Source organism: Glycine max, chromosome 13 (genome assembly GCF_000004515.6).
Source record: "Glycine max cultivar Williams 82 chromosome 13, Glycine_max_v4.0, whole genome shotgun sequence".
Lineage (NCBI taxonomy): Eukaryota > Viridiplantae > Streptophyta > Magnoliopsida > Fabales > Fabaceae > Glycine > Glycine max.
The window spans coordinates 37700626-37719601 of NC_038249.2; the positions used below are offsets into that span (position 1 = coordinate 37700626).

At 31.3% G+C, this 18976-nt stretch overlaps 1 protein-coding gene across 1 annotated transcript; it reads left to right on the forward strand.

Annotated features, from left to right (window-relative positions):
* Positions 1 to 6026: 6026 nt before the first annotated feature.
* On the forward strand, positions 6027 to 17559 carry LOC100819335 (myosin-16). Its single transcript, XM_003541811.5, has 24 exons — positions 6027 to 7202; positions 8097 to 8198; positions 8288 to 8431; positions 8516 to 8666; positions 8762 to 8789; positions 8930 to 9098; positions 9247 to 9310; positions 9450 to 9463; positions 9554 to 9638; positions 9973 to 10076; positions 10189 to 10327; positions 10494 to 10612; positions 10719 to 10871; positions 10959 to 11048; positions 11616 to 11693; positions 11907 to 12065; positions 12742 to 12939; positions 13157 to 13362; positions 13433 to 13568; positions 14485 to 14614; positions 14940 to 15050; positions 15137 to 15249; positions 16139 to 16351; positions 16740 to 17559. The coding sequence occupies exons 1-24, from the start codon at positions 6795 to 6797 to the stop codon at positions 17214 to 17216; spliced, it is 3591 nt and encodes a 1196-aa protein (XP_003541859.1). The 5' UTR covers positions 6027 to 6794; the 3' UTR covers positions 17217 to 17559.
* The last annotated feature ends 1417 nt before the right edge of the window (positions 17560 to 18976 follow it).

Genomic DNA, 18976 nt, shown 5'->3' on the forward strand with positions numbered 1-18976 from the left:
TGCTCATTTTAGAAGTATATCTTTATTATTAAAGTTTAAAACTTTGTTATTAAAAGTTATGACTAATTTTAATTAATAATTAGAAAATGTATTTAAAAGAGTGATAGAGAATACATGTTACTAGCATTTTTCTATCATGCATATATTGGGTTAAAGAATAATTTAATTCTTTCTACTAATTCTTCTACTTTATTTATATACTCTATTTACATGATAAGTATTAAATGCGTTTCATATTTTTAAGATACTAAATGTATTTAATTTTTTTAATAATGGTTTCTTTATAAAATAATGGGATGGTTTGTCGAAGGACATAGCAGTACCTAATTAATGATGTATCCTCTTGCAAATCCCCAACTTCCTTATAGAAAATATTAAATGAAAAATTAAATAATTTAATATATTAAAATTATAAAAATACATTTAATGCATTTATTTTTCATATAATAGTTTTTTTATAAAATAATAAGACAAATTGTTAAAGGATGTAACATTATCTAATGATGTATTCTCTTGCAAAACCCTGCTTCATTATAAATAAGATGTTAAATGAAAAAGTAAATGCATTTAATATTTAAAAAATATAAAATACACTTAATATTTATCATATAAAGAAAGTAGAAGGATAAGTAGGAGTTATTTAACAAAATAACCTCATTAGAAAAATTAATTAAAACACTTACTTTAACAATTTTAGTATTAGAGAAAATTTTGTATATAATTCTTAAATTTATGTGATATTGTAGGGCGATGAACAATCTATATTAAATAATTGTGTATTATAGATGTTTTAGTTTATCTATAAAATAATATATAGGAGAACTTGTCGGGGGATATAACGTGTGAACTCAAATTTGATCAATCAAGTTTACCAAGTTTAAGAAGGTTAGTGCAAGAAATGGTATCCAAAGCATTAAGCATCATTTCATCATGCTATTGACCATCACAATATTAATTCTAAACAAGCTAAACTGAAGAAAAAACAGTCAAATTTTTATAGTTTATCTGCAGACAATATCATTTTGTCTGGAAAAATTAAGACAATAAATAAGTTAACAAACTCAATCATAAAAAAATGGCTAAAAGTAATTACTTCAAAAGGAACAACACGCTCCTTCAATACTTCTAGTATATTTGAAACAATATCATTGTCCATTAAATAAAAAAAAGGAAGAAAACAAAATCATTCTTATGCAAAGATAACTCCTTTTTCATCTCCTTTCATATAATAACTTGGGAACGATAAAATAGTAATCATATTCCTGCTATATTTTCTTCACAACACTTATTTTTATAGAAGAAACGGGAGAAGTGATAAGATGAATGATATAATAGAGAAATAGAAGGAAAAATAAATCTAAAATGATTTTCTGAGAGAAAAAAAAGTGTGAGAATATCATTACTTTCAATATAATAAAAGATTATCTTCTTTTTCTAATTTGAAACAAGGCAACAACAAGCATATATATCAAGCCAACAAAACCATTTGTTGCTCTCGCCAAAACGATGTAAAATTCCTATGTTGTTAACTTAGTTTGGTTTACCTTATTTTGTCACTCAGATATAACCCCTTATTTTGCATATGGCTAATTTGTACTAACTTGAAAATGTATAATAAGTAGAGCAAATTGTAATTTTTATATTTAATTTGCATGCTTTTCAAAGAACTACAATAAACTAGAAACAAAAGTACAAAGAAGACAGGATCACGACAAATTGTAACCAATGGAAAGATTAAAATTTCAATACAAAAGAAACATAATATTGTTAGTCCTAGTCAAAGCATGAAAAACATTCTAAAAAAACAAAAGCATAACAAACTGTAACGAAAAAAAGCAATCACAAGGTCACCGATCACCATAAGGGATTATCATTTTGCAGGGGCTTCGTGAATAGGCACTAGAAAGTAGCAATAAATAGAGCAAAGAGTGCACTAGAATGGTGATTTGGGGTTTGCAACTACGACTGTTTGGTGGAGATCAAGAGCGACGAAGTGAGAATAAAGCATTATGACTTAAGGCTCTAGGGTTTCATATTTTTGCTCATTTATATAATAATAATAATAAATAAACAAGTAAGACTCACAATGAGTTTTTTTAAAGATCTCAACCTGACCTCTTTTTTAAAACAAGCTTTTCGAAAGCCTTAATCTAACCTTTATAGTAACACAAATTAGGTCAACTTATGAATTTTCTTTGTGAAATGTTATTAATAAAGTAGAAAAATATTTTAATACGATCAATGATAATTAATTAACTAAATAGTTAATATTTTAATAAATCATATAATTAAATGCTTAAAATTATTCACGAGATGATATTATAAAAAATATTACATTTAATTTATATATTTTAATCTTAATATTATTTTGGTCCCTCTAGTTTATTTTAAGCTCAATTATTAAATAAATAATAAATTGATAGAAGAATCAAAACTACTTAATTTTAAAAATTGAAGGGCTAAATTCACATAACTAAAAAAATGAATGAATGATCAACTAAAAATGAACAAAAGCTGATTGATTTTAAAAAATGGCGGACTAAACCCGCATAAATGAAAAAAATAAACTAAAATTGTGAATTGAAGATGATAATTTAATTCAAATGATTAATGAATGAAATTTAGTGAAAATATCAAAATTAAAAATTTTAAAAATTGAGAGACTTAAGTTACTAAATTAAAAATTTAGGGATTAAAATCGCATAACTAAAAACTTACGACTAAAATTGTGAAATAAAAGTTAAATGAAAACAAAAGTAGTATTTAGCCTATATTTTTAAAAGTCCTTTTGGAATTGGAGTAAAAGTTTTTCACATAATTTTTTAAATTGTTTTATCTATAACGTACTTTTAAACTTGTGTTGTAGCATACGATTTTTGACATAGTGTATAATTGAACTAAACTACATAATTGAATACTTTTTTCTTAATTCATAAATTTAAAAGTAGGTTGTATCAATACTATTCAAACAGTATAACTCACTATTAGATATATTTTTATTTTTAAATAAAATCAAGTTCATTCATCTAATAAAAAACACACACTAAATATTCAAAACTCCATCCAATATATGAATGTCAACATCACAATCAACTTTGACTTCCAAATTTTTTAATGAAAAATATTTATAATGAAGAAAGAGATGTCTAGAATATAGGATGGTTTACACGTAGTATCCTCTTCTGTGAGGTGTGAAGTGAAGTTCATAGTTTATGGTCAGGTTGAGCCTACGTGGCCCCTTAAAGGAGTTTAAAAACATTCACAAACAAGAGCTAGCTATTTGCCTATTTCCAATTAGTCACGTCCTTTCTACGTGGCCAAGCATAGAGTGATCTTAATTTTTTGAAAATCGATATTTGAATACCCAATAATATTAACACCTATTTTTATTTTTTTATCTCAATCTTCTTGTCATATTACAATATTGATTAAATAAATCACTAGTATTTTTTTTTTCTATTTTTCTCAAAGTATCTACATTTATAGGGTGTCCAATTGTATTTCCCTAAATTTTTTTGGTGAGTCAAAGTAATTTTTCGGACAAGAATTAATTATTACTTTTTTGATATATTAAAATTTATTTTAAAAATTGATATTTTTTAACATTTTTTATAGATACTGATATGAGAATTAAATACCTAATCACATAATTAAAAAATAAAATCATTTGTAAATCATATCTCACTACTTGGGTTTAAAGTTGTTCTAATGTTCTAAATCCTAACACTGTTAATTAACTAATTCAGCATTCGGGATTATTGAATGCAAGTGGGGCTACTACTATTATCTTTTCAATTATTGTGATACAGCCATTGATAGGACCACATATATCCCCTTGCCATAACGTTGCTGGATTGTCTTTGGCTATAAAGCACCTTTATTGACGTGATATTCAGGTAACAAATAAAGGAATAAGAATACAAGTTATGTTTTGGCTAAGCATGCTTGTCCTCAATATTGATTAGTAACGTTTTGCGCTGAGTGTAATATTCGTGTACTATCACAAAAGGTGTTTGTAATCTTAAAGGTTCTAAAAGTGTTGAGCAACTGGTTACCTTTAATTTCAACTCAATAAATAAGCCATAACTGCCAAATTTTCATTTAACATTATAGCTCACAATTAGTTGAGCTTTCACACACATTATTTGGTTTTAAGACGTGTTTTTGATAAATAGTTTAACTCAGTATTTATTTAAGCTTTTATTACAGAAATTTTATATTTATTTAAAAACACGAGTCATAATTATTTTTATAAATTCAAATAAATTTCACAAAACTTATTTTCTAACGACTCTTGATAAGTTTTGAATTTTTTTTACTGTTACTACTGTAATTTCTTTTACATAAACATATGATAAAAATCCATCTTACAACATCATCTTATTCGATATCAAGATGTGTCATAGGGTAAATTCTTATTATATATTTGTATATTTTTTTTCTTCCGTTAATAATACATGCATATACATTAAACTCTTAATATTTAGCTATAAATTATTTTTTTGATGCAGACTATAAATTATTCTAAATACAAAATATGGTGATCTAAATACAACATGAAAGTAGGCTATATAGTGATAAAAAATGAGTAAATATATAATCTTTCTATTTTTTATATGACAAGTATTAAATATGTTTTATAGTTTTAAAACATTAAATACTTTATTCTATTATTTAATATTTTTTCATAAGGTAATAGGGATAATTAATAGAAAGAGATAATAATATTAGTTAGTCAATATATAAGCAACATATTAGATAATAGGTTGAAGTTTTAATTTTCGCCATAAAAAAGGTTGACGTTTTAATATACCATTGAAATAAAAAGATTAATTAGTCAAACTCTTTTTATCTCATTAGTAATTATCATTTAAACTCACAATCAACCTACTTACTTAACTCCCATTCTTTACTAGTTGTTTTGTAAATCTTACTATTCACTTTTCTTTATTAAGCATGCAATTAGATTTCCCATTTCTTCATAGCCATCCACTTGTGGAAACTGGCAAGGGATTTCCGACATAAATGATTCGTTTTGGGTTTGCCTCGCTTGCCGTCAAAGTGAAAGCAGAAATCCATTATGGTCTGAATCGGAATCGGCGATGCAAAGTGAAGAAGAGAAGGATCTCAATTTTGAATAGAAAAAAAAAGTTGAACTTTTGTTTTTAAAAATTAATTTTTCTCTTAACCAAATAAAAGAAATATATTACTTTTTTTGACAGAAAAAGAATATTACTCTTCATGTTTTATTTCTTCTTTTTTTTCCCCTTCCCTCCAAACAAGTCATTGGGAAAGTTATATAAAAAAATACATGTAATAAGGAAATAACATTAGCGCAAGTGCAATTGAATAAAATTCCTTCGTGCTACTTATTTTGTGGGTACAATTATTTGTACATCAGATCTGAAAGATATAAATTTTGAAAATTATTTTCACCGCACAACGTAATTATCCCGTTTGTTTTAGGTTGGAGGTAGAGTTAAGAAGAAATAATTTTTAAAAAGTCACCATAAATTGTTAAAAAAAATACATGTAAAATATTAAAAATTGTTAAACACCATATAATAAATCAACAAGTGCATCTAAACACTAGTCAATACAAAATTAAAATTGTTAAACGAGGTAAATTTAAAACATTAAATTTATTCAAAATATAAATTTAGTTTTGGTATTTTGTTTTTAAATAATTAAAATTTAATATTAAATAATAAATACTCGTATATTCTTAAGAAAGATGTTTGAACTAATCCTCCTTTCAGTCAAAGAAAAATGTGTGAATTAATTAATTAATTAACTAATTTCCAAAGTGGTAAATTGAATTGAAAATGAAGTCCATTTAAGTAATATACTCAAGAAGCATACTGTCAGACTTTTCCCACGTTCCCGCACTCGCATCCATACCCATTTTGAATAAACACATCACCATCATTTCAAAATCCACAACTTATTTTATGTTCAAATTATTATTATCAATTAATGAACTATACTATTTTCTCATTTTATTTTGGTAGGTTCAAATAAATAACTTTATAATATTCCTTTGCCCTGTAATGTAAGATCCAAACGGTTTCCCGAAGGAACGAATTAAGAATATTGGAAGAGTAAGTTGCGTCGCCAACTCATCGGAAAAATTTGAATTTCTGGAAAAAAAAAAGAAGCCATCATTACCACCAACAGCGACAACAAGGACAAAGTTAAAAGTTCCTGTTCTGTTTTCAGGAACACACAGCAACGTTGAACGTTCGGTTTTTGTTTTGCAAAGAACAGAGCAGAAAAACAGAACAACACTCACAACAACAATTTTTCCAAATTGTTCGTGTTCGGTGTTCGTAACCATTTTTTTTCTTCCTATCACTTTCTCTCTCCTCCCTTTTTTTTTTTTGGTTTCTCTTTCTCTCTCTCTCTCTCTTTGAGACTTGGAGGAGGTTTGTTTTTGTTTCTCGTTCGCAACAACCTCAACCTCCTCATTGAAACCTCGTAAGTTTCGCTTTCAGCAATGGAAACCCGCGACCTTCCTCGATTTGGCAAATGCGCCTCTGGAGTTCGGTGTCGAATGTTGCGTTGATTCTTCCAACGACCCTTTTCGACCTTATCTTTTTCAAACCACCCCCAGAAGAAAAGAAAAGAAAACTATTTTTTCATTGTCGTTTCCATTTTCCGCGTTAATTCCGAAATTGTTAGTCGGAATCAGAAAATGGGGTGTTGAAAATTGAAAAAATCTCGAGCTGGGTATGCGAATTTGAGGGAAAAGCTTTGAAATTTGGGGTGAATTTTGTTAATTGAAGTTTTTGAAGATGATGATAACAGCTTCCATGTCTTCTTTAACGAGGAGTTCGCTGGAGGAGATGCTGGAATCGCTTCGCCGGAGGGACGAGGAGGAGAAGCCAAAGGACTTGCCGCCGGCATTGCCGTCGCGGCCGCCGTCGAGGGCGCGGTTGCCGCCAGGGAGGAGGTCGTTGCCTAACAACTTCAAGGTGGATGGTGAGAATGGTTTGATGGGGCACAGAAGGAAGGGTAGTTTTGGAACCAAGAAGGTGAAGTTGAATGTTGAATCCCCTTATGAAGTCCAATCAGAAGAGATAGTGAGTGAACAACTATCACCTTGTCCGGTTTCTACATCCGATGATGCGTCTGCTGGGTGTGAAGCTCCTCCTCCCACCGGGGAGTTGGAGGATGATAATGTTGTTTATTTCATCAAAAAGGTAATAATTTGGGGCTTGAAAATGCTTATGATGATTGGTTGGTGATAACGGGCTGATTAAGAACAAAACTCATATACAGTTCTTTTAGTGCTGTTCTCTAATCTGAATTGAAGTTTTACCTTGGTATTTTATGTTGACCTTTATTATGTGGGTTACCGAGGTGAAACTCCAATTTTGATTGGTGGACAATACCAAAAGTATCTAAGAAACTGAATCTATGTTTTATCGGTTGATTAATGGATTGGGGTTTTAACAGTGGCTCTTAGTGTTTTGAAACTCAGCTTGTTTTCAGTTAATCTGCCTCTTTTTGTGTTGCATGTCTTTAGTTAGAAAATGATAAGTTTTTGGTGTTTGGGTGAAAGCAATCAGCTTCAATGAAATATGGTAGTTGGTGTTTAAAAAAGATGTGAGTGTGAAACTGTAGCATAGCACTTTCAGAATTGTAAATAGAGATAAGTTTAACCTATATGTTAATTAGATTAGAAAGCTACTTGGTTATGTTAAAATTTTTAATTCTAAAGATATTGTAATACCTTGTTGGCTTGCTATTTTATTGACTGGCATTTCGATTCAGGGCTTTTATTTGTTTGATGTTTCATACTGGCGCACCAATTTTGTTCTTCAGTAGGTTAATATTACGCATAGATAAATTGTTTGTGGCATGTGTAGCTTACTCGAAGATCAATTTTCTTTCTGATTGTTATTTCCCTAAGTCTTACTATTTGTTGATCATATGAAAGATTTTTATTGAAAAATATCAGAGTTGCTTTTGACATTTTACCTTAGGAGAATGTTTGTTTGTGGCTTTTATCTATTTATATATCAGGACTGAGACATTGTTTATGACATGTTTGTGTCTGTTAAATTCCTTTCTGTTTTTGGTTGTTTCCACAGAAACTTCATGTTTGGTGTAGGCAACCGAAAGGAAAGTGGGAGCTGGGAACAATACAGTCAACTTCAGGAGAGGAAGCATCTGTTTCACTCTCAAATGGAAATGTGAATCACTAAGCCTTCTTTCAAAGTTAGTATTTGTTTTTGAATATACAAGATAACAGGCCATTTATGCCATTGAGTTGTTACTGCAGGTTATGAAAGTATCCAGATCAGAGCTCCTACCAGCTAATCCTGATATTTTAGAGGGTGTTGAAGATCTTATACAGCTCAGTTATTTAAATGAGCCCTCAGTTCTTCACAATCTTCAGTCTAGATACTCTCAGGATATGATTTACGTATGTCTGCTGCTTTGGCTTGTTTTTCCTACTCGCGTGATTTTCTATGTAATCTCATATGCTGCTCTTGCTCTTTGTATGCAGAGTAAATCAGGGCCAATTTTAATTGCACTCAATCCGTTCAAAGATGTTCAGATTTATGGAGACGATTATATTTCAGCTTATAGGCAGAAACTTATGGATAAGCCTCATGTTTATGCTATGGCAGATGCAGCTTATAATGAGATGATGAGAGGTAAATGGAGTTCCCCTTTTCTTTCTCCTCCTTGAAACATGTATAATGCAGTTGTGTGATACAAAGCTTTTCTGTTTGCACGTTGTACATTTCAGATGAAGTGAATCAGTCCATTATCATAAGGTCAGCACTCAGCACATTAGAAGATTTGTTTCATGCATGCCTCTTAAATTATGTTCCTGAACTCAATTTTTTTTTTTTGGTAATAAGGGTATAGTCACAAGTACACTTGTTAATAATCGCTGTTAGAATTTTTTGTACAGTGGTGAGAGTGGATCTGGGAAAACAGAGACAGCAAAAATTGCTATGCAATACTTAGCTGCTCTTGGTGGTGGCTGTTCTGGAATAGAAAATGAAGTTCTTCAGACAAATTTTATACTAGAAGCTTTTGGGAATGCAAAAACATCTAGGAATGACAACTCTAGCAGATTTGTGAGTTTGCATTTCTTTTCATTGTAGTTGAAGGAACCTACTCCACCTTTTATTGTTCTATAAGATTTCTATTGCAAATTTGTGAATTTGTGGATGTTATCTAATGGCTGAGCAGTTTAATTGATATTCAATTTTTAATTGGGTGCAGGGGAAGTTGATTGAAATTCATTTCAGCGCGATGGGGAAAATTTGTGGGGCAATAGTTCAAACTTGTAAGACTGTTTGAGTTAAATATGTTACATAAAATTAGCTCTTTTCTGATATCTTTTTATATTTTCAATTTACTGACCTGACTTATTCTTATGATTTTGTGTTTCTCATATGCCAATTCCCATACGCTAACTTGAACAGTTCTGTTAGAAAAGGTAACTTGTGATGCTCTTTTTGAACAAAAGTGTGAAACTGAAATATTTATTATTCTTCACTTCTGAAATCATCTTGTCTCCTGTGTTCAGTCTAGAGTTGTTCAACTTGCATTGGGTGAGAGGTCATATCACATATTTTATCAACTTTGTGCTGGATCTTCATCTGATCTTAAAGGTGCATTTTCTACACAATCTATCTATTAGTTTGCATACTTGCATACTTCCGTGCATCTTTGAAATCAAAATGATTATTTTTGAGATAATTCCGTTAAAATGACTATTGGCTGTGATTCTCCCAGTGTTGTTATCTGTAAAGATCTCCTCTTCCCTATAATATTAGTTACAAATTTTAAATGTACACTAGATTTTATACAGAAATTTATCGACCCCAATTTCTGCATGTGAAGTGATAAGTTACCTTCACATTGTGATTTCTTCATCAGCTTAATTGAGCATGAAAATATTTTCACCTATATCACCATATGGAATTAATTTCTTTTCCTGTGCAGAAAGACTGAATCTTAGGGCGGCTAGTGAATATAAATATCTTAACCAGAGTGACTGCATGACAATTGATGGTGTTGATGATGCTAAAAAGTTTCATAGGCTGATGGTATATTATTTTACAGTTCATTTTTTTGAGCATTAGCTTCTTTAATTTTGTTTATGGCCTCCTAAGATCTCATGCCATTTTTCCCTCCTTTTACATTTGAGTTTTTCCTCAGAAAGCATTGGATGTTATTCGAATGTGCAAAGAGGAACAAGAGTTAGTTTTTAAGATGCTGGCTGCCATATTATGGTTGGGAAATATATCATTCCAAGATACTGACAATGAAAATCACATTGAGGTGGTGAATGATGAAGGTAATTGTTAAGATGTTCCACATCAACTAGGAATATGGTCAAAGTAGTCTATATAAGAGTGGGCAATCCTCCTCCCTTGATTCATATTGTCTATGAATAACATAAAGGGTATATTTGAAATTTCAGTTACTAAAAAATGACTTTGGTTTTTCTTTTCTATTGGCAGCTGTAACAAATGCTGCTTTGCTAATGGGTTGCAGTTCCCATGAGCTAATGGAAGCATTATCTACCCGTAAAATCCAAGCGGGCAAGGATACCATTACCAAGACATTGACCTTGCGGCAGGTCTGTCTATTACTTGAACAATTCAATTGATCTAGTTTTCTATTTCTCCTAATTGTATTATACTATTATATATTATTATATCCAATTTTTTTTATCCCATGTTCAGGCAATTGATGCAAGAGATGCATTAGCAAAATTTATCTATGCAAGCTTGTTTGATTGGCTTGTAGAACAAGTTAATAAGTCACTTGAAGTGGGTAAACGCCGCACTGGGAGATCCATAAGTATCCTTGATATTTATGGGTTTGAATCATTCCAGGTATACAGTTTGTATTAACGTGTTTATTGATGCTTCATAGATAGACTCTTTGTATGTATTCTAATAGTTTATTATTTTTCTTTGTAGAATAACAGCTTTGAACAATTTTGTATAAACTATGCCAATGAGAGGCTTCAACAACATTTCAATCGGCATCTGTTTAAACTTGAGCAGGAGGTCGGCAACTATGTTAATCTTTAATTTGAACATGAAATTTTCAGTGTGTAATACTTATGGTGGTATCTTTATACAAATCCAGGAATTTAGTTTGTGTATTTAAAAAGTGTTAGTGTGTTACTACTTCTGTTGTCTTTTTGGGAAAAAACAGATTTGGTGAGGACTTCGCAACAGTTTTGGGCAATATAGTACATGACTAATTAAAAGCAATGTACCAAACTAAAATTTCTCAGCACAAGGAACATTTGAAGTTTGAAATCACAGCTCAGTTTAATCCTGATTTCTGACTTACCTATCTGAATCAGTGTATTGTTTACTTTAGTAAATTGTCTGTCACACTTAATGATGTCCTAGTGCTTTGAATTGATCGTGAACCATTTAGTATAGGTAAACCTAGGCCTCATGTTGTGTTCATCTGTGTAAGAGACAGAGGGAAAACATTTACTAACTGATGAAAACAACCATGATACAACAAAACTAGAAGATGGTGTTTGTATCACATGCTAAGTATGTATTTTGAACAGGTTTGGTTAGCTTGACAGCAACATTGCCATATAAATGTTTCAGGATTACGAATTAGATGGCATTGATTGGACCAAAGTAGATTTTGAGGACAATCAAGCGTGTTTGGATCTCTTTGAGAAGGTATTTATATGGTTTAAGATTTCTAAATTTTATAGTTATTCCTCTTTCGCTGAGCTGGAAACAAGGCCATTGTGTTTATTTTTGTTGTGTAGACAATATGTTTCTTTACACTGCAGATTATTTTCAGAATCATATTATGTTCAGGTCATAATGTTGGAGTTCACATTATTCTGTGTAGTATTTTCATTATGAACTCTGTTGTTTGATATGCAGAGGCCTCTGGGTCTACTCTCTTTGTTGGACGAGGAATCAAATTTCCCCAGGGCCAGTGATCTAACACTTGCCAACAAACTTAAGCAGCACCTGCACGCTAATCCTTGCTTTAAAGGGGAAAGAGGCAGGGCTTTTAGTGTCTGTCATTATGCAGGGGAGGTTAGTATCAGTACTTAAGGACCTTTATTGGTTGTGATTTTTAAAGTCAAATTGATCCTTCAATTTAATTGCTACAAAATCTACTTGGCTGTAGTTTTTAAAGTTGAATTAATCCTTAAATTTACTGGTTTAAGCTTTGTGTTCATTTTGAAATTGTGCACCCAGAGTTGCAGTATCAAGCATAAGCCTACTTCATGCTGATATTGTCATACAGTAGCAGTAACGTTACTGATAATTAGTCATTGTAATTTTTGTCTTGTATGAACTAATATAATCAGATATAGCATATGTTTGGTAAAGACCCAAGTTTTCTAATACGATTATTTAGTTCTTTCTAGATATAATAGTATATTTCTCTCTTTCTAACTCCCACGAAAGAACTTTGCTTATTTAGTTTCTTTCATTACTTGAAATTCAGTAACAAAACTAAATGTTGGGTGCTTTCACTTTGTCAGAAGAAATTTTATGACACAAATATCATTCTGATATTAACCATGCAATTTTCACTCTAGAGGATAAATGTTTTACCGTAGTTTTTTTTCCCTTGCCTGTTTTGAGAAATTCCTGTTTTATAATTTTGTTTTTCTTAGCCTTTCAGGTATATGTAGAAAGAATACCATGTAAATCAATCTTGTTTTTATGTTTCGGACTATTCTAATATTTGGTCCTTTATTAGGTTTTGTATGATACAAGTGGCTTCCTAGAAAAGAACAGAGATCCACTACCATCTGATTCCATTCAACTACTGTCATCGTGTAGTTGTGAACTGCTACAGTTGTTCTCAAAGACACTTAATCAGTCTCAAAAGCAATCAAATTCCTTGTATGGAGGTGCTCTGGACTCACAAAAGCAGAGTGTTGGCACAAAGTTCAAGGTATTCTTGTAGCATTACTTGAACTGGTTGGTTATGCGTATTTAATATTTGGAAAGAAATGATTTTGATGTTATTGATTTGTTGGTGATGATTGTAGATGATGAGTCCCCTGAAAATTATATGATTTAATAACTGTACAAAGATTTTAGGAGTATACTAAATGAGAAAAGCTCAATAATTTGAGGGGAAGTAAGCCTAACAAGTCTCTTTCTTTTAGGGTCAATTGTTCAAGTTGATGCATCAGTTGGAGAGCACCACACCTCACTTTATTCGCTGTATAAAGCCAAATACTAAGCAACATCCTGGAATATATGATGAAGATCTTGTGCTACAACAGCTCAAGTGTTGTGGAGTTTTGGAGGTTGTTAGGATTTCAAGGGCTGGATATCCTACTCGAATGACGCATCAAGAGTTTTCCCAAAGGTAGTGGTGAAACCTATATTTTTTTAGATTATATTGAATAATGGGTTGATTTGTGTTCCTGCTTGTTTAGGTACGGGTTTCTGCTTTCTGAGGCAAACACATCTCAGGATCCATTGAGCATTTCAGTTGCTATTTTGCAACAGTTTAATATCCCTCCTGAAATGTACCAAGTTGGCTTCACCAAACTGTATCTTCGAACAGGGCAGGTATGTCTATGTAATTTAATGTTTTCACTTCTCAAAACTGAACCTTAGCATTTATGTAGAGTATTTATTTGGTTCAATAGCCAAAGAGCCATAGAATTGGGAGCTGGATCATGCTTTTAGGGTGGCAATTGGGTCCATTGTCTATGACCCTCCATATTTAAATTAATTTCTATATATCCAATTGTATTGATAGATTTAATGGATTGGATTGGTTTTAGTTGATGGATTAATGAACCTACCAAAATATCCAAAAGGCGAGAGTCAAATTCATTTGGACATGGGAGGCTAGATGCATTTTAATTGAAAGAAATACAAAGGCAAAGAATGAAATGTAAGGAGAGATAAAAATCAACCCAAGGAATCCGGTTGATTGGGCATTGGGAGGTTCAGACCCTTGAAGCTCTGATTTTCCCTATTCTTTTAACAAGATACCCAGTTCCAGTTTGCTTTTATTTCTCTCACAAATAACAAGATATCCCTCTTTCTCAACCTCTCCTCTTATTTATAGTCAAACTACCTTGATTCTTTCTAGCTCAGCGCAACAAACTTATCAAATATCAACAACAAACTCTCTAAACACTAACAGATATTGACAACTAACAGATCTGTAACCTATATATCCTATCTTTTAAAGGGTTACTGAATGCCTTGGACATCCAATTATTAAAATGGGTCATGGATGATTTGGCTGCTTTTATCAAGTTTTTTAATAAATCTTAGCTCGATTTGTTTTTATCCATTCATTTACCATCCTAAATGAATATATTTTTTTTCGAACTATGATTTTGTTTGCACAACCAAATATATGATTATTTGTTTTTAATGTCATGTTTTAGATAGAAGTTATATTAATTCCTTTAATTCATTTAATGGTTTCTCTTATTTAATTTTTCTTGTGTTCTGGTTGATTTCACAGATTGGGGCACTGGAGGACAGGAGACAACATCTTTTGCAGGGAATACTTGGAATTCAAAAAAGCTTTCGTGGTTATCAAGCTCGTTGTCATTATCATGAACTTAAGAATGGAGTGACTATTTTACAATCATGTAATGCCAGGCTCTCAATATTAGTCTTGTTTGAATTGAATGTTCTCATGTGATTCTAGGCCTCATGCACATTTTTCTCTATTTTTATGCTGATTTTTCTAGTACAATATTTCCATAAAAACACAATTGTTTTAAACCAAAAATAAATCTTGGTGCTTTTTTGCTTCTACTTTTAAAATCTAAATTGGAGTACCTTTTTTATATGTATTGAGAACTTTATACACTTAATCTGATGGCCTCTAATAGTCAAATTCTTATTGAAAGTGACTATAACCTTGGTTATAGTTTGTAGCTGTAACTTGACTGTAATTTGGTTATATTATAGTTGTTCGCGGAGAAATTGCAAGAAGGAAATATGGTGTTATGGTGAAGTCTTCTATGACTATTACTTTTGAAAATATTGAGGAAATACAGGCAGCCACAACACTACAATCTGGTTAGTGTGTTTCTGTTGTTGTCAAGTTTGCCCTTGCCAGGGACCTTGCATATGCTTTGCTTATTCTCTATTTCTCTTCTATGTAGTAATTCGTGGGTGGCTGGTTCGGAGGCATGCTAGTGGATTGCATAAGTCAAAGAAATCTCCTGAAAATGCAAGATCTAGGCGAAGGTCACGTGTGAAGATGCCTGAAGTAAAGGTACTTTACGATGCATGTTTTCTCAAAGTTTTTAAGTAACTAAATGATTTGATTTTATTTCTGTTGTTTTATACATGTAATGGTACTTTTTTTTTCTATCCATCTAAAAATTGTATCAATTTGGAGTTTCAAATCTGAAGTCATAATTTTCAGTTCATTTCCAACCCGTCTTTTAATACTATTAATGGGACTAGTGGTTTAAAGGTGCTTGATATGCCGAAACATTAAGATTTCTAGGCATGTTGAATATCTAAGTATTTGAGAATTTATATCCCCGTGTTTGGTATGACATTTGATTTTTTGTTTCTTAATTCTCAACAACAAATAATATATATATATATATATATATATATATATATTTGGTATCACAGGAAAGTGTATAAAATGAGATACCAATTAAAATGGCAAGACAGATTTAATTTTTCTGGAACTTTTTTCATATTAAATAAATTAAATTTGATTAGTTCTTGTAATTGTTTATTATATCAAGTATAGATCATATTTTTGCACATGTAGTTTTATGATTTAATTGGTAGTAATCAAAGTTTTCCTTCAATTGAGATCAACTTCTCAAACTGTGTTTGTGTCATCTCTTAGTATTCAATTGTAAGATATCAAAGAGATTTCTTTCTAGTCTTTTGGTTGTTATTCTGTACACTGTACCAGCGTTTTTGCAGAAATGTGACTAAGTACTCATTTGCATGGTGGTCTCAAAAACATAAAATCTGTCTGTACTTTGAGCATGTTGTATTGCCTTCATCAGAAGCATTCAGAAGCATATTTTCCTATTGGAATGAGATTTTTCATGGATATAGAATATTGAGCTTCATGATTTTGTAAAGTTCCCAACTACTCAACACCATAATGTCTTATTTTTTTGGTCTAGCAGGATGTGTCCAGTGAGCGGGGTCAGAATCTGCCTTCAGCTTTAGCAGAGCTCCAAAGGCGGGTTATCAAGGCTGAAGCTACCATAGAGCAAAAGGAAGAGGAAAATGCCGAATTGAAGGAGCAGCTAAAACAATTTGAGAGAAGGTGGATTGAATATGAGAAAAGGATGAAATCAATGGAGGAGATGTGGCAAAAGCAGATGTCATCTTTGCAAGTATGTTTTCAACTGATAGAAATTCTCATACTCATGAATATTATTGTAATAGACAAAGTTGGTTTATCTGATCAAACTGAACTTTTGACTAGCTCATTTTGCTTTGGCCTCGTTGAACAAATGCCTAGTATTTCCTTGACCCATCCATAACGAAAACAACTGCACTTTAGTCGCCTGTGTTAGTCTTAAAGATGAATTAGCAGGAACTCTTATAATGTGTAATTTGTTTTCTGCTGATAAGAGGAGACTCATACCTGGAAAGTAATTTGTTAATTTTGGTAATTTTCTGAGTTTGTTTGCAACCTTATTTACTAAAAAGTCCCATGCACAAATATTTTAAATATAACTTAAAATTATATTGAAGTTTCTGATTGCGATTTCAATGCAGATGAGCCTTGCTGCTGCTAGAAAGAGCCTTGCTTCTGAGAATGTCAGCGGTCAAATTGCAAGACGTGATGTTGCGTCACCTTTAGGCTATGATTCAGAAGATGCTGCTTCCATGGGATCTCGAACTCCTCGAACACCTCATGCAAGCACACCTTTGAAGTATTCTAGTAGTCTTACTGAAGCTGGAGCAGGGAGAGATGTTAATGGTACTTTGACTTCAGTCAGCAACCTGATGAAGGAATTTGAGCAACGCAGACACACCTTTGATGATGATGCCAGAGCTCTGGTTGAGATTAAAACAGGTCAATCTGCTAACACGAATTCTGTTGAAGAACTTCGGAAACTCAAACATAGGTTTGAGGGGTGGAAGAAAGAATACAAGGCTAGATTAAGAGAGACAAAAGCAAGACTACATAAATCAGAAATGGAGAAAAGTCGGCGGAGATGGTGGGGGAAATTGAGTTCTAGAGCACTCTAGCATTCAGCTTACAAGTATTCTCTTTGCCAAAGGTGAATAAAAGGTGAAAGATTAAGCAAAAATGGTAAAATGATTGTTGTCATAAACTCTCATTTTAAGGAGTTTGCTTCATCTGTACATCTTATGGGAACATTTGAAAAGTGTTATTGTACAAGTTGGTGAAGGGAAAAAATGTATATCTACCAATTTTGTTACATGGGAGAGTGGTGTATAGTTGTAGACTTTTAGGTTGCATAGTTGTATTAGTAGTCTTAGTTTGCTCATGTATATGCTGTTGTTGCTGATGCAATGTAAAACTTAGTCTCCAGGATACAAATAGTAAGTGTTGATATCTTCAATATCACTATAAGAAATTCACATCTCTCTCTCTCTCTCTCTCTCCTGCTAGTCGTTTGCCTTTTATGGGGGTCAAGTTTTTGTTGCTGTTTTGATATGTCTAAGATTGCAGTTACCTCGGTTTTGGTTAAATCAGAGGCTTATTGGTCTTAATTCTTAAGTGCTTGTTTTCTCTTTGTAATTGAATTCTATTTCTGTAGAATCAAAATGAGAATTAAGTAACCATTATTTATCTATTGTCATGAATTAAACCTGGTTCGATCAAGAATAAAAAAAATTGAAAAATGAATGAAAAAACCCGGTAAGATCAAGTCTTAATCTCTTAAAAAGTTGAAATTTTCTATGTGACTCTTATTTGTTATTTCAAATTAACTCACAAAACATCTTTTTTGTTTGTCTCATGGTTCCCTTGTAGCTTTCTTTCTTTTTTGATCCTTTTAAGTATGATTAGCCTTTGTTTTGGTCTTCTTAAATATCACAAGTTTTTCATTTGGTTTTCTATGGGAAAATTGTAATATGTAGAGGTCAAGTGAGGATTTTTTTAAAAATGTTGGAATTATTTGGGAGCAAAGACATATTTAATGAAGAATTCATTTGAAAAAAAAAAGTAAAAATGAGAAACCAAATGACAGTTTGTTTATAGAAGAAATACTTAGTTAAGCCATTACACCATTTTTTAATCTTAAGGCATATTAGTACCACACTGCAATTTATGATTAAACAAAAAAGTGCAGTGAAAGATGCAAATAATTTTATCTAAATGGTAGAAAAATAAAGAATTATAAAAGACTTTGTATTATAATAATAGATATTTTTTGGTGAGGGAATTATCACAAACGCGAGAATTAAATGGCTGCTGTCCATTTGTATCTATATAAAAGCTAAAGTATGAGTTGTAATTATATCATCTTAACTTCATCTTTTATTTTTAACTTTTTAACTCACATAAGAAAAATCATCTAAATATTTGTAACTTCTTAATTTCTCACTTACACCTCATGATATGTCCATACTTATTAAAAATTTATGATGGTAGGATAACCACTTTCTTTTTAGATAACTTCTCGACACTTTATTTTAACTTTCTTTAAACCTTTGTAATTATTAACATTTAACTTTCCTAACACTTTTTCCAAACAATTCTTTTGATTTATTGTTATTATTAATTATTTTCTTAAACTCTACAAATGCTAAAACATGTCTCATCAATTAATCCTTTTCAATCACAGTTAAGGCACCCATACAAAATCCTCGTATTTACGGTCTAATTTCATGAAAGGAATTGATTTGAAACAAAAAAAAAAACTTAAAAGGGTCAACTGTAATAAATTAAAAATAGAAACCATTAATTAAAAAAAAAACATTTAATATCTCAAAAAAGTCATTAAGTATTTTATATTTTTGAATTGGTGATTATGAAAATT

Bases quoted from the DNA above. Each gene is read 5' to 3' on its own strand.
- LOC100819335 (XM_003541811.5), top strand. From the start codon at position 6,795: ATGATGATAACAGCTTCCATGTCTTCTTTAACGAGGAGTTCGCTGGAG. The intron at 8,199-8,287 runs GTGAATCACTAA...TTGTTACTGCAG, and splicing joins TTTCACTCTCAAATGGAAAT to GTTATGAAAGTATCCAGATC. The intron at 11,049-11,615 runs GTCGGCAACTAT...TAAATGTTTCAG, and splicing joins TGTTTAAACTTGAGCAGGAG to GATTACGAATTAGATGGCAT.